Genomic DNA, 13,772 nt, shown 5'->3' on the forward strand with positions numbered 1-13,772 from the left:
CCTCCTCAGGTCCGATGTAATCTCCGCCATAATGGGCCCATAATTCACCGGGACCAATTCTGAAAGGTCTCTTGTTAGGAGCACACCCAAATACTTAATGGAGTCCCTCCCCATGGCAATCCCCGCACACCTATCCCGGTCGTCCAGCCCCGGGTCCTGGACCCTCATAGGGAGGAACACCGATTTAGATGAGTTTATTTTTAGCCCCGAGAATTGCCCAAAGGTCATCATCAGGGACAGGAAGGGGGGGAGCGAGGAGCTGGGCTCCACCAGGTATGCTAGAATATCGTCAGCAAACAGGGAGAGCTTGAACTCCACCTCTCCTCTTTTAATCCCTTTGATGTTAGGGTGGGCTCGGACCGCTATGGCCAGGGGCTCCATCGTCAGGACATATATCAAGGGGGAGAGTGGGCATACCTGCCGCGTACCCCGCATGAGAGGGAATGAGTCGGAAAGTTCTCCATTCACCTGTACTCTCGACCTTGGGGCCCTGTATAGGGCGGAAACCCAGTTCCTGATGTGAGCCCCGAAGCCCATTCAACGGAGGAGGAGTTGCATGTACCTCCACTCTACCCTGTCAAAAGCTTTCTTCGAGTCCAGGGAAAGCAGACTTGCTTCGAGGTCTGATTCTTGGGAATGGTGGATTAGGTCTATCGTCTTCCTGATGTTATCCAATCCTTGCCTGCCCCCTATGAACCCCACTTGATCCCCGTGAACCAGCTTGGGCATTATATCCTCCATCCGTTTACCCATCACCTTGGGCAGAATCTTGACATCTACATTGAGAAGGGAAATCGGGCGATATTAGGAGCATTCAGTGGGGTCTTTGCCCTCTTTGGGCAGTACCACTATTATGGCCCTCATCATGGTATCCGGCAGAGTGCCCCCCTCTAACACCTCGTTAAACACCCTCACAAGGTGTGGAGCTAGGATGGCCCGAAACCTCTTATAGAAGTATACTGAGAAGCCGTCTTCTCCCGGGGATGTTCCCACCTTCATCCCACTGATCGCATGCTCCACCTCCTCTTCCGTCACCCGGCCCTCTAGACCCTCCGCCATATCGCCTGTCAAGGACGGGATCTGGATGGAGTCCAGAAAATCCTCAATCTGAGTGTCATCCCCGTCGTATTCTGACGAGCATAACTGTTCATAGTAACGGCGAAAGGCCGCTCCAAATTTTCGGGGTGCCATGATCTAATGATCATTCTTCACTGTCTTCACTGTTCTGCTTCTCTGAACCTCTCTAAGCTTCCAGGCCAGGATTTTGTCGGCTCTGTCCCCCTTCTCATAATACTTTTGTTTCACTAGTTGGAGGCTCCACTCAGTCTTGTGCAACAGGAGGTCTTTCAACTGGAGTTTATAATTTTCTAGGGAGGCAATCTGTTCCCTTTCCAGGGGAACCTCCGGGGGGGCCTCCCGCTGGAGTTGGGTTATCTTTTCGCTCAGGGACTTTTCCTGGGCCTCCCTCTCCCTTTTTTTCTGGGCTCCCACTCTAATGAGAACACCGCGTAAGGTTGCCTTAAAGGCGTCCCACAACACGTGTGTGCCCACCTCGCCATTGTCGTTCAGCTCGAAATATTCCGAAACGGCGTCCTGCACTTCCTGTGCCAGAACTTCGTCTTTCAAGAGGGAGTCATTACATTTCCATCGCCCTTTACTGCCACTCCGCCATCCCCCCACTATGGTGGTACGGACCAGGTCGTGGTCGGACCAAGGGAGCAGGTCAACCCTGTGGCCAGGGACATGTGGAAGAAGGGGTTCATCTACCAGGATGTAGTCTATACGGGAGTATGATGTGTGGATTGCTGAGTAGTATGTGAAAGAGGGGAGTCCCGTCCTGGGAGTCGGGATGGTGTCCACCAGGCCCAGCTCCGCGTTGACCCTCTGGAAGGTGCGGGCCATTGTTTCATCTGCAGCCCTAGTGGACTGGGGCCCCAAGCGTTTTCTATCCGCGATTGGGTCTAGGACCATATTAAAATCCCCCCCACCACCATCATCCCGTGAACAAATCATTTCAATCTGTCCTTCACTCCCTCCCAAAATTGCGCCTGGCCTTCATTGGGGCCGTACACAACTGCCAGAGTCAGAGGGGAGCCCCGCAAGGAGCCCCTTGCCAACAAATATCAGCCCTCTGTGTCCTTCAACCTGGCTTCCACTTCAAAGCCAACATCCCTTGCTAGCAATATGGCTACCCCCCTTTTCTTGGTTCTGTGGGATGCGCTGAGGACCTCCCCGATCCCGCCCCCTCGCAGCCTCAGTTCCTTCCCCCGAGCCCAGTGCGTTTCCTGAAGAAAGAGCAGATCAAGTGTTGCCCTCCTGAATTCCCTGCAGACTAAGGATCTCTTGGTTGGGGTGTTCAACCCCGGCACATTAAGGGAACCCACGCCCAGGGCGGGCAGATCCTCAGCCATTATCTAAGATCAACATCTTACTGGATAGCTGACTCATGGCACTTTTCCTTTCCAGCTCCTTCTGTGTTATGTTCTGATCCCCCTTGCCCCTCCCCCCACCCCCCAGGTGGGCCCAAAACCTATCCCCAACTGCCCCCTGGTCCCCCCTCCGAACTTAACAACCCCAACTATTCCTTCAACCCCCCGCTCCGGCGTCCAGCCTAATAGTTCCACCATCGCTGGTAATTGGCCAGACCACCAGCCTACCGCCTCCGGCTGGGCTAATGTCGAAATTCACTCCTCCTTGAGCCCCCCCTTCCCACTCGCTCCCCCAACCCCCCGCCCCCAGATAGCCAACATACTTGCTGTTAGAGGAGGCCCTTTACGTTCTTGGACCCCATGGTCCTGGAAGTCAACTCGCCTTTGAGCCGGGTCGGACGTTATGTTCATGAACTGAGTTCTTTGCCCGGTTCCCCCGTACCCTTCTTCACTTCCAGATTTGTGTTTCAGCTCCCAGTCTCCCCCGGGCCAGACCGGCCCGCTCCTCCGTGCCCGGGGTTGGTATCCTCCCTGTCCGTCGTCGGGGACGGCGGGTTCAGCTTTTTCCAAAAAATTTCCGTGGACCCGTCTTCTTTCTCCTTTCTCCTTGTGGCCTGCGCTCTCTGGCTCCTTCTGCTGCGAACCCTGTGGGTTCTCTCCGCGGGGACGGGTCCGACACGTACTCTTGGATGGCTCCCCTTATGTCCTCCTCTGTGATCAGAGTCGTCCGTTGACCCTCGTATTCGAACGTGAGGGAGAAGGGGTACCCCCATCTATAGCGCACCCCCTTCCCTTTTAGCATTTGTATCAGAGGGCGGCACATCCTGCGTTTGGCCAGCGTGTATGAGGAGAGGTCCTGGAAAATGGACACTTGTGCATTATTATAAGTTATATCCCGTGTCTTCCTGGCCTCCTCCAGTACCTTCGCTTTTTCGGTATAGTAGTGAAAGCGGACCAGAATTGACCGGGGGCCCCCGGCTCTGCCCCCCGCTCTGTGGACCCGATCAAACGTTGGTTCGGTCGTCATCTCGTCCGAGAAGAGGAGGGTGATGATGTCACTCACCACCCGGGTCAATTCTCTTTCCGTTTCTCCCTTCGACTCGGCACCCCAAAGATCCTGAGGTTGTTCCTCCGTTCCCAATTTTCAAAATCATCCATTTGCCTGGCCCTCTCCTCGTCTCTCTTTTCTAGAGCAGCTAGTCTCAGGGCCATGTCCATCTCTTGGGTCGTTGCTGAGGACTGGTTGGTCTCTAGCTGCAACTGTCCTCAACCTTGTCCACCCTACGGTCCATGTTCTCCATTTTCTGGGCAATGTCCGCCCGCATGTCCTTGATCTCCTGCAGGACCGAGGCAAAGCCCTTTTCCCTTGTAAGGGTGGGCGGGGGCGAGGTCTCGGGCTGGGTCATTCTAGTCTTCCGTTCCGGGCCGCTATTCTCCCTTCTGGCGTCCTGGTAGCGGTACTCCTGGAGGGTGTGGCGCCAACTCATCCGACCTCCCTTCCTCTCCCTCCAGTCGGCGTTCCCCGGGGGGCAAGAGAGAGGACCCAGTTGGGAGACTACCCTCTCTCCTTCAGGCAAGACCGCTCCGTGAGGGGCTATCTTTGGGCGAGCACACGCCCCACCAGCCTCAGGTGGGGGCTCACACCCTTTTCATACCCTTTTCCCACTGCCTGTGGTCGTCTGTTCTTGCGGTGGGGTGGTGGTGACGATGTGTGTCAAATTGAGGTCAGATGAAAGTCCAGGCTGGGCCCCCCGGGGCAGGAGGGCGCGGAGCCCGCGGCGCACTGAATAATTCCTATCTGCCGTGTTCCCTTCAGGGTTCGCCTCCAGGCGGGCACTTGCCCTGGGAAGGAGCCCAGGGGCCACCACCTGTGTGAAATCCGTGTTCGGGGTCCCCCCTTAGAGGTCCTATTGCTCGGGGGTCTGGTGTCAACTCACCCTTCAATTGCCTCCAAGCGACCCTCTGCAAGCCCCCCGTGGTCGAAGGGGTCGTGCGGGCTCAAGTCTCCTCCCGCCTGGGCCACCTCGATCTCTGGGGCGGGCGCGGGTCCCTCTCACCTTCCTCACCAGCCTTGTCCCGCTGTCCTCTGCTATCCACCGCTCGGGTGGCCCTCCCCAGGGTCTGTTGGACGGGGCCTCGGCGCCCCTGTTGCTCGACTCCGTGTTCGGGAGCTCGGGTCAGGCAGGCTGCCTCTCCTTTGGCGGGTCTGGACCCGCGGCTCGAGTCGCCGCCGCCTGGGGCTTCCACCTCGCGCCGGCACCGTCCTCCTGTGCCGCGAGGCCCCGACATTGGAATCCTCGCCGGTGTGCCGGCGTGCTCTGTGACTGGGGCGGGGTGGAGAGGACAGGCGTGCTTGCAGGCCTCTACGGCTTCCGCACACCGCGGCTCCTCACGCAGCTCCGGTGGCGAACGGGGCCTCTCAAGGATCCTCTCGTTGGGCCGTGAGGCCTCGCTCTCGGATACCTGAGGGTCCTTCGGCGTCGCTCATTTGGCCCGGGGGGTCCCCCGGGGTTCACCGCCACTGAGAACCGCGGATGTTCCGTGGGGGGCTTGCGGGGGTGAGGGGGCTCAGTCCCTCAACACGGCCCAGTTTCAGCGGGAGCAGCGTCTTCAGGCAGCCATCGCCTGTGCGCCCCCTGGTGGCCTCCCGGTGCATGTTTTTGATGTGCGTGTGCGCCCGTAACTAGGGCTGTGCCAAAAAGCATATTTAGTATTTGGCCGAATAGTTTGTAGTTGCTTCATTTAATAAATCATGTTCCAAACTTGAAAAAACACTTTTAAAACAAATAAAGCACCATTTTAAATGCATTCTGTACTTTTATTTCTCTTCATTGTAATTAATGCAACATCTTTCTTTAAAGTATACAAGCCAGAAAAAGAGCAGATTTAACCAAACGGAAGGGACCAAATGTATAGAAGATTGTTGCATATTCAAAACCAGGGCCAGTCAAAGTAGGAGGCTTCACAAAACCAGGGCCAGTCAAAGTAGGAGGCTTCACAAATGCAAAAGGACTAGGTTGCAATGAACAAAATGGATATAGCAATTTGCAACTGCCTTTGTGAATCTGACGCTTTGCATGCTCTATCCAGTTGCAAAGTTGATGCAGTCGAGTTGCGAGACTTCTTTGCAGCTCACATAGAAATGTATAAATTGGTTCATGTCGGTTCATGCAGGGCACAAGTCAAGAGGAAATCTGAACTGCGTGAACTCCATCTCACAACTATTAACCCCACCCCCTCCTAGGCCAACAAAGACGAGGACTCTCCCATTGCATTAAAAATAAAATACAAAAAATAGAACAATTCTAGATTATACATTGGGGAAGTTTGTTTATGTAACTCTGGTGGTATTTGTGTTAGGGGGTGGCAGGCCCCAAATAGGAAGTTTGTGGGGGTGTTGGGGAGGCAGGATGCCAGTAATGGGGGCTTGCACTTTATGCTGGCAGAGGGTCAGCAAGGGTATCTTTGGTTCCAAAAATTACATGCTCATTTTGCCGGTTCAGCCCACATTTGCCACTTGGAGCCAAGCCAGACTCTAAGGCTCGGCCCTGACTTGTACCTTCCCAGGAATTCTCTGGCTCCCCCAACTCTACATCCTACAAATTCCACCAACAGAGCATAGCTCTCTGCCTCATACAGAGTCAGTCCTCAAACCTATCTTTAACCGCTGTCGCACACTGGTCCACTTTGGAACTGGAGAGATTACCCAACATAAATTCCTGAGATTCCTGTTAGGTCACGGCATATTACTTTGCCCGACATAACCGAGCCCTGCTGCACAATAGTCGAGTTCCGACAGGACCAGTGTTCTGGCTAGCGTGGTGCAATTGAAGATGGTTAGAAAAGGTCGGCAAGCGGTGATGAGTTTACATGTGTAGGCCACCGAGGAAATTATTGCATTAGTTTGTCTGGCTAATTATAGGGTAGAGTCTAAGTAGATAGCAAGGGTTTTTGCGTCCTTAGAGACCCTGATGGTATTACAGTCAATGGTGAAGGAGTCAAAGTTGGGATCTAACTTATGGAGTCTATGCTGTGAGCCAAGGAGGAGTAGCTCTGTTTTATCGTCGTTAAGACGGAGCCAGTGTTGTGCCAGCCAGGCCTGGATAACAAGGTAAATTGTGCCTTGTTGTTATATTATTGTAAAGCGTTTTGGATTAAAGCGCTATATAAACCTAATAAACATAAATGTTGTTGAGTGCTTTAGTGTCTGCTTTGTGGTCACCAGTGATGGGGATGAGTATTTGGGTGTCATCTGCATAATTTGTGTAGGTGACACCCAAATGATCAAGAATATCGAAGAGAGGCTTTGTAAACACATTGTAAAGTGTTGGTGATATGCATTAGCCTTGGCGACTCCAAACAGGACTGGTGCAGGTTTGGCGGAGGCTGTTGGAGAGAAGACCATCATTGATCGGTTCTCAAGGAAGGATTTAATCCAAGTGGTAGCTTTGTCTGAGAAATGAGCTGCAGAAAGAAGATGGTTGCATAGTACTTTGTGATTAACCAAGTCAAATGCAGCCAACAAATCAAGCAATAGGAGGAGGGCCCGCTTGCCATTACTTTTTAAATCTTCAATTTGTGTCTTCAAATCAATTAAGGCAGTCTCTGTCCCATGACTTGGTCTGAAGCCCAATTGCCTGAGGCCAAGGAGGTTATTGGATTCCAAGTGATCCTGGATCTGCAGGTAGGCTGCTCTATCCAGGATTTTCAGTAGAAAGGGGACAGTGGTGATAGGCCTATAGTTTGTGGGGATGCTCGGGTCTAGTGATGGCCTCTTAAGTAATGGGAGACCCCAGGCGTCTGAGTTTATTGGGAACGATGCTGGTGTTAAATGAAGCTTTTATTAAGCAGGTGATGAATGATTGTTTGTTTATTTATTTATAATGCGCTCCAGACCCGGAGGTTACCGGGCGCAGCAGAAAGTATATGCGAGGCTTACAATGTTACATGAATACAAATGTACAATGAATAAAATATACAAAATTACATAAATGTAAAGTTACAAACTTACACTATATTTAAGTGATTACCAGGAGAAACTAAGAAGTGTGCAAGAGTATACATACAGTATTAACAGTTATAAACATAATGAAGTTAGTCATATTCAGGTGTCTAGGCATTGTTAGCATTATTGTGTTTGATGAAGTTCCTTCTGAAGTGTGAGAAAGTTTGGTCTACTCTTAGGTTGGGTGGCAAAGCGTTCCACAAGTTGGAAGCTCTCACAGGGAAGCTGGTACAACCAATTTTGGCAAGTCTAAATCTGGGTACTACCAGGCAGTTGGAGTTGTCAATTCGTGTGGGTCTATTGGAAGTTTTTCTTTTTATTTTGTCCGTCAGGTAACTCGGAGCAGCATTATTAAGGTCAAGGAGATAATTTTTAGATGGATTTTGTTGTCAGTAGAAAGCCATTTGTGTTGCTGCCTAATAGAGATGTGCTCCCTTTTCTTTATGCCGAGTGCAGCTCTAAGAGCATTATTTTGTAGCGTTTGGAGTCTTTGGGTGGTGGCTTTGTTAGCTCCACTGTAGAGGGCATTGCAATAGTCGAGTCGGGAAAGTATTAGAGCTCTCGCCAGGATCAGACAGCTATTATTGGATAAGAAGTGCTTACCTGCTCTTATCAATTTACAGGTGTAGGCTGTAGTGGAGGCTAGAGAGTTGACCTGTTTAGTAAAAGACATGGTCGAATCAAGGTAAAAACCAAGTGTTTTTACTTCCCTTGAGACTTTGATCACGTTTTCCATCTATACCGAAAGCAGAGTAGTCCGGGCCCAATTTGTTGATGTTGGCTTGTGTGCCCAGAATGATCAACTCTGTCTTATCATCATTCAGGCAGAGACCATGTGTTGCCATCCATGCCTGAAAGATGAGATACACTCTGTTCACCAACTCCCTGTCCTTGCTATGATCCCCAGAAAGCGGGAGGAGAACCTCTGTATCATCTGCATAGTTGGTGTAGGTGATACCTAGATTATCCAGATCGAACAGAGGTTTGGTGAAAATGTTATATAGAGTGGGGGAGACGCAGGATCCCTGAGGGACTCCACATGTGATGGGTATGGGGTCTGCGGCTTGTGTGGAGAAGTGAGCCGCAGAGTCCAAGTGTCTGCAGAGGACCTTGTGGTCCACAAGATCGAAGGCAGCTGAGAGGTCTAGTAAGAGGAGCAGAGCTGTCTTACCTTGATCTCTCAGTTCGTCTATTTGGGTCTTTAAATCGATAAGGGCTGTTTCCGTTCTGTGTAGTGGGCGGAAGCCAGATTGTCTAGCTCCTAGTAGTTTATGCAGTTCAAGGTGTTTTTGAATCTGCGTATAGGCCACTTTGTCCAAGATCTTCAGAAGAAATGGAACTGTGGTAATTGGACGGTAATTAGTGGGGATAAGAGGGTCTAGTGTCTGCTTTTTGAGCAGCGGGAGCACCCAAGATTGTTTTAACTTAGCAGGGATGATGCCTGTGGAGAAGGACGCGTTAACAAGTTTGGAGATAAAGGTGATAAATCTCTGGCAGCGTCTTTTATTAACTGTGCTGGGCAGATGTCACCTTTGCAGTTAGATGGTTGGAGGGTGAGGATGATTTTCTCTACCTCTAGTGTAGTAGTTTTGGTGAAAGAAAATTTACTAGTTTGGGGATTGTGGGTGGCATTAGGTGGTGGCATGGGCAGATTAGCGAGGTTGAGCGAGTTTTTTTAGTTGAATTTTATTTTGGAGGGTATTTATTTTGTTAGCTAGGGCATATTGGATATCTGTGCACCAGGTCTGGTCCTTAGTGCAGGTGTCCGTTATGGCAATGGGTGATTCAAGTTCCTTCAGTATAGAGAAGAGTTCCTGGCGCTGGTTCTTTCATTGCCCCCTTGATAATGGGGGCTGGGCAGGTGTCTCGCTGACAATTGGATGGTTTAAGTTTAAGGATTATGTTTTCAACATCTTTGGTGGAGAGTGGTGAGAAATTGAATAGCTTGCGGGCATGGTGTGGGGGACTAAAGAGGTGCTTTACTGTGTATCAAGTGCTTTTTTTAGATTCGATTTTATTTTGGAGCATAGTGATTTTATCTAGTAGTGCTTTTTGAATGTTGGAGCACCATTTGATGTCTTTAACACAAGTGTCGGGGGAGCTGCTGGGGATTCTAATTCTCTGGAGTATCTTAAAGAGTTCTTTAGTACTTGATTGGGCTTGGGTGATCTGGTTGTTGCATGCGTCTTTTTTGGCTTGGAAGATTGCCTCTTGGTGGTTGAGGGATACTAGCATAAAGTTGTCCTTGTTGGGTGCAGTGGGTAGGCTCTTCCAGAGGGCCTCTGCATTTCTTTTGATCTTTCGTAATGCTCTGAGAGACGGTGTGAACCAGGAGTTGAGGTGTGCGCGCGGTTTGGACTTCCATAATTTAAGTGGAGCAAATGGTATTGATAGCCTTGAGGATAGATTGGTTGTAAACATCAACTACCGACGTAGGGTCGGTGTGCGACTCAGTGGCGTTGTTGAGGATAGGTAGTATCATTGGAAGCAATTTCTCCTTGGTTATGTCCCTATTATTTCTAGTACAAATGGGCGGGAGATATTCTGCTTGGTGCGACGATTGTCATACTCTATGGTGAATGTGATCAGGCACAATGAGTGTTGGATAGGATGTTGATATTGCAGTTGAGGTCTGCAAGCCAATCAAGAGTCCTGACTTTAATATGGGGAGGTTCTAGGATCCGGTGGAGGAAGCCTAGTTCCGTTATTGTACTGGCGATGTCTGAAGCTTTAGAATCCTTAGGATCTTGGAAGCCGAGGTTGAGGTCGCCCAGTAGAATGATTTGAGAGCTGAGCTTTATTTTGGTGGAGAGAAGGGTAGTAATATCTTCTACAAATGTGGATACTGGCCCAGGTGGCCTATAGATGAGGTGCATGGTGAGAGTTGGATAGATGAGACAGGGAGCTTGATGGATAGTAGTTCTGCTGAGGGGGAAGGGCTGACTCAATATGGGTCTGAGGCCTAGGGACGTTTAGGATATGAAGGCCACACCACCACCTTTTGATGGTTAGAGTCTCTATTGCATCTGGTGGTGGAATAGTCATTAGGGATGGCGAGGGAAAGAGATGGCCCAGCTGCAGCATGTAACCAGGTCTCCGTGATCGCTAAGAAGTCGAGGTCTTGTTCTGTGATGAAGTCAGCGATGTCTAAGGTATGTGCTGGGAGTGACCTAGGTTTGATTAATGCGCCCTTAATGGGGAGTGGTTGTTTTGTCCAAGTTGTGTTTAGCATTACTAGCGGTGGTGAGTTCCTTGGGCAGAGTACACTTGGTGGGTATGATCTTAGGGATGTCTTCAGATGTAGTAGAGATATTTTGAGTTTCTGTCATGGTACTGATATTAGATACCAACTGGGCTGGGAGAATTCTGGTGCCTAGTCTGAAATTCCTATAATTCAGAGTACAAGGTTGATTTGGTGCAGGTTTAATGCCGAAGTGTTCAAGCCATAAGGCTGGTGAGTTTAGGTAGGGGTTATGCAGTGGAGTAGTGGTGGTGGTGGGAGTGATTCTGGTGATAGGGTGTAGACAGAAAGGCAAGAAGGCTGAAGGTAATACAAATAAATAGGGTGGAATGCTACTGCAACATTGCGCAGCAGTAGCAGTACATCTGCCACGGTGCTCTGGTGGCCTTGATTGGGGTGAAGCAGGATTCCAGGCATATTGCTAGGGAGGGGGGGTCACAACTTGCATACTGTGCTTGTGGGGATGCTCCTGGCACACCTTAGGGAAGTGGGGGCTTGGGACACATTGCCCGAGGGTTAGCACATATGTGGGGTTGGATCCTGCAACACTGTTGAGCTTCTTCTGCATTACCTGTGCTTAGTGGACAATTCTCACGCATTGTTACCTTATGGCAGGTGCTACTGGGGAAGGGAAGAGGTTGCCTTCACAAATTGCTAAAGGAAAATCATTCCCGACTTATTTCTATCGATTTGGAGGGTTTTCTTAGCATAACATTCTGCAGCATGCATCCAAGCATATTGGTATGATATGCAATAAACTTCTTACACTTCTCAATATGGTGGGCGGGGGGGGGGGGGGTTGCAGAGGTGAACTGACGGGACTCCTGCCACATTATCAGAGGCGGGGCAGATGCTTCTAACACAGTCCTGATTGACACTTCTAGAGCACTCCAGATACAACCTCTGGCACATTTATGAGAGGGGAAACAGCACTCCTTGAGCCACCTCTGGCACTTATCGGAGGAGAGCTGCACTTTTGCCACATATATGTTCGGTGAGCTCATCCAGTGGGTTTTAGACTTGCGAGAAAGATGCACTTTTAGGACATACGTGAGAGGGGAACTTCAGGCCCATCACAACACACTTACCTGTCTGGAGTGGGACTTGGGCTCCGGCGGTTTGAAGAAGGAATCGGGCAGCTTCCTCAGACGCATGGGTACGGTCTGCGGCAGCCCCCCTGCGCTCTTCGGGTTCATGACGGCGTTGAATAGAGCTTCCAGGTCTGTCTCAGAGTCCCCGCGAACGTGCACGATCTGGTGGCCCACTGGCGGCTGCGAAGATGGAGCGGCGGGTCCCGCTTGCTGATTGGGGTCCATGGCGGCTGAGTGGGGGGCTTTGCGCGGTAACCCCGGAACCTGAAGCTCACAAGCAACGAATCTCTGCACGGTGGACCGTCTACTCAAAATGCGGGTGTAGGGTCGACCACTGGTACATCCCGACTTTTTTTGTTTTAACACCAGCCTGGTTCCAAATCCTTCGTTCCTCTACCGACTTTTTTAATGCCATGCAACAAAAACTTCCGACCCAAACTTTTGTTTTGTTCGCTGTTCCAGCAGTGCCCCGTCTGGCCGCAGCCTGGGTTGGGGGATGGGGCAGCGCTCTTCTCTCCACCCCTTGCGCTCCCGGTGGGGGTGGGGGACCTCACACGCCGGGAGGCCACGCTCTTGCAAGCTTGCCGACGGCGCTTTAGAGTGAAATAATAAAAGCCCACAAAAACGACAACGTCGCCATTACAACTTTTTATTCACCCTCAACACTTAACAGAAAGTTTCTTGGCGGCTCCACACTTTTTTTTTCCCACTCCCTTGATCACGTCCTGGGCCGTGACGCTAAAGGCGGAGCCAGCGTGGGCTGCCGAACAGGGAAGGCCGCCCGCTACTGGAGTTGGGAAAGTTTGGAGCTAGGGGCGGGGTGGCCTGTGCGGGGAAGGTGGTGCTCAAACTGTCCCATTGAATGGCGACGGCGGCGGCGGCGTCGGTTGGTGCTGAAAACAGTTTAGATTAGGTGCGCAGTGGGTCTGGTTCGGTCGCAGGGTTCTATATCCTGTGTGGCGACAGTGTTTGTGGATATAACCCAACAAGAGTAGCAGGAGTTTCAGTGTGAGGTGGGGCTACTTCTGCTCCCTCCTTCCAGTTTTCACTACGGAGAAATGCCTGCCGCCCCCCCAGGCACCACCTCCCAAGTGCTCTGAAAGCTCCTCCTTTAGAGAGTCGTACTGCACCGACCCTCACCTTTTCTGAAGTAAAAATCAGATTTTGACAGGGACTATTTTTTTTTAAAGCGCTTTCTTTGTGTACAGCCTTTGAACGCTTACATCATAAAAGACCCTCTTGCCCTTGATCATGTTCTCAGGCTGGCTGTGGGCAGTGGGAGAGCCCCTAAATGCACATTAGACCGGCGCCACACACGCTGTCTCCGCAAGCATCTGTTGTATTATTGCCAACATCAAAAGACTCCAACCAGAGAGACACGGAGCGATTTGGCGAATCTTTCAATCCCTCCCTCCGTTCACGAACTTTGACGTGGTGGTATTTTTCTCTGAGGAAACAGTGAAAACGCACTTTTGAAAGAAAAAAAAGTCATCTATAATGAGCACCAGGCTATATGTATGTAATTCAATTGTAATCCTGATTTAGAAAAAAAATATTTTCAAGTCATGTCTTTAAGGTTGCCTCTTGTAATGTTCTTTAAAGGGAATGTTTATCCTGCATTTGTGAATAGAATCTAAACCCCCATCTCACGTTAGTGTGGGGGATTGGGGGATTAGCCATTCTATGACAAGACAGGAGGCTCATAATATGCAAGCTCAAAGCCCTTGCATCTCATTAGTACAACATGATCAATACAATAGAGACAATATAATAAAATAATATAAAAAATAATAGGAAAGAAAATGTTTTAAATGCTTTCCTTAAATCAGTCAGCTGACCGCAAGAGAATTGCCCACGACTAGGCTGCCCGAATAACTGTCTTATAAGGCATAGACAAATCTACTACAAGAAAAAACCCCACAGGAAGATGTGCCAATTCCAGCGTTCCCTACAGGCCACCAAAACCAACTGGTTAAAAGAGGGGAAAAACATTGAACAAAGTCTTC

The 13,772-nt window shown here is 50.3% G+C and overlaps 1 protein-coding gene across 2 annotated transcripts in view; it reads right to left on the reverse strand.

Annotated features, from left to right (window-relative positions):
- Positions 1 to 12,500, reverse strand: part of YAP1 (Yes1 associated transcriptional regulator) — a 538,742-nt gene extending 526,242 nt beyond the window's left edge. Inside the window, exon 1 of one of the 2 annotated variants that reach the window (XM_069639074.1) lies at positions 11,764 to 12,500. In XM_069639074.1, the coding sequence (XP_069495175.1) occupies positions 11,764 to 11,991 (228 nt within the window). In that variant the 5' untranslated portion in view covers positions 11,992 to 12,500. The remainder of the gene's footprint in view (positions 1 to 11,763) is intronic. The other variant, XM_069639075.1, reaches the window with a different exon arrangement.
- Between the last annotated feature and the right edge of the window lie 1,272 nt (positions 12,501 to 13,772).

This window comes from Ambystoma mexicanum, chromosome 7q (assembly GCF_040938575.1).
Source record: "Ambystoma mexicanum isolate Mex_15411 chromosome 7q, UKY_AmexF1_1, whole genome shotgun sequence".
NCBI classification, from domain to species: Eukaryota; Metazoa; Chordata; class Amphibia; order Caudata; family Ambystomatidae; genus Ambystoma; species Ambystoma mexicanum.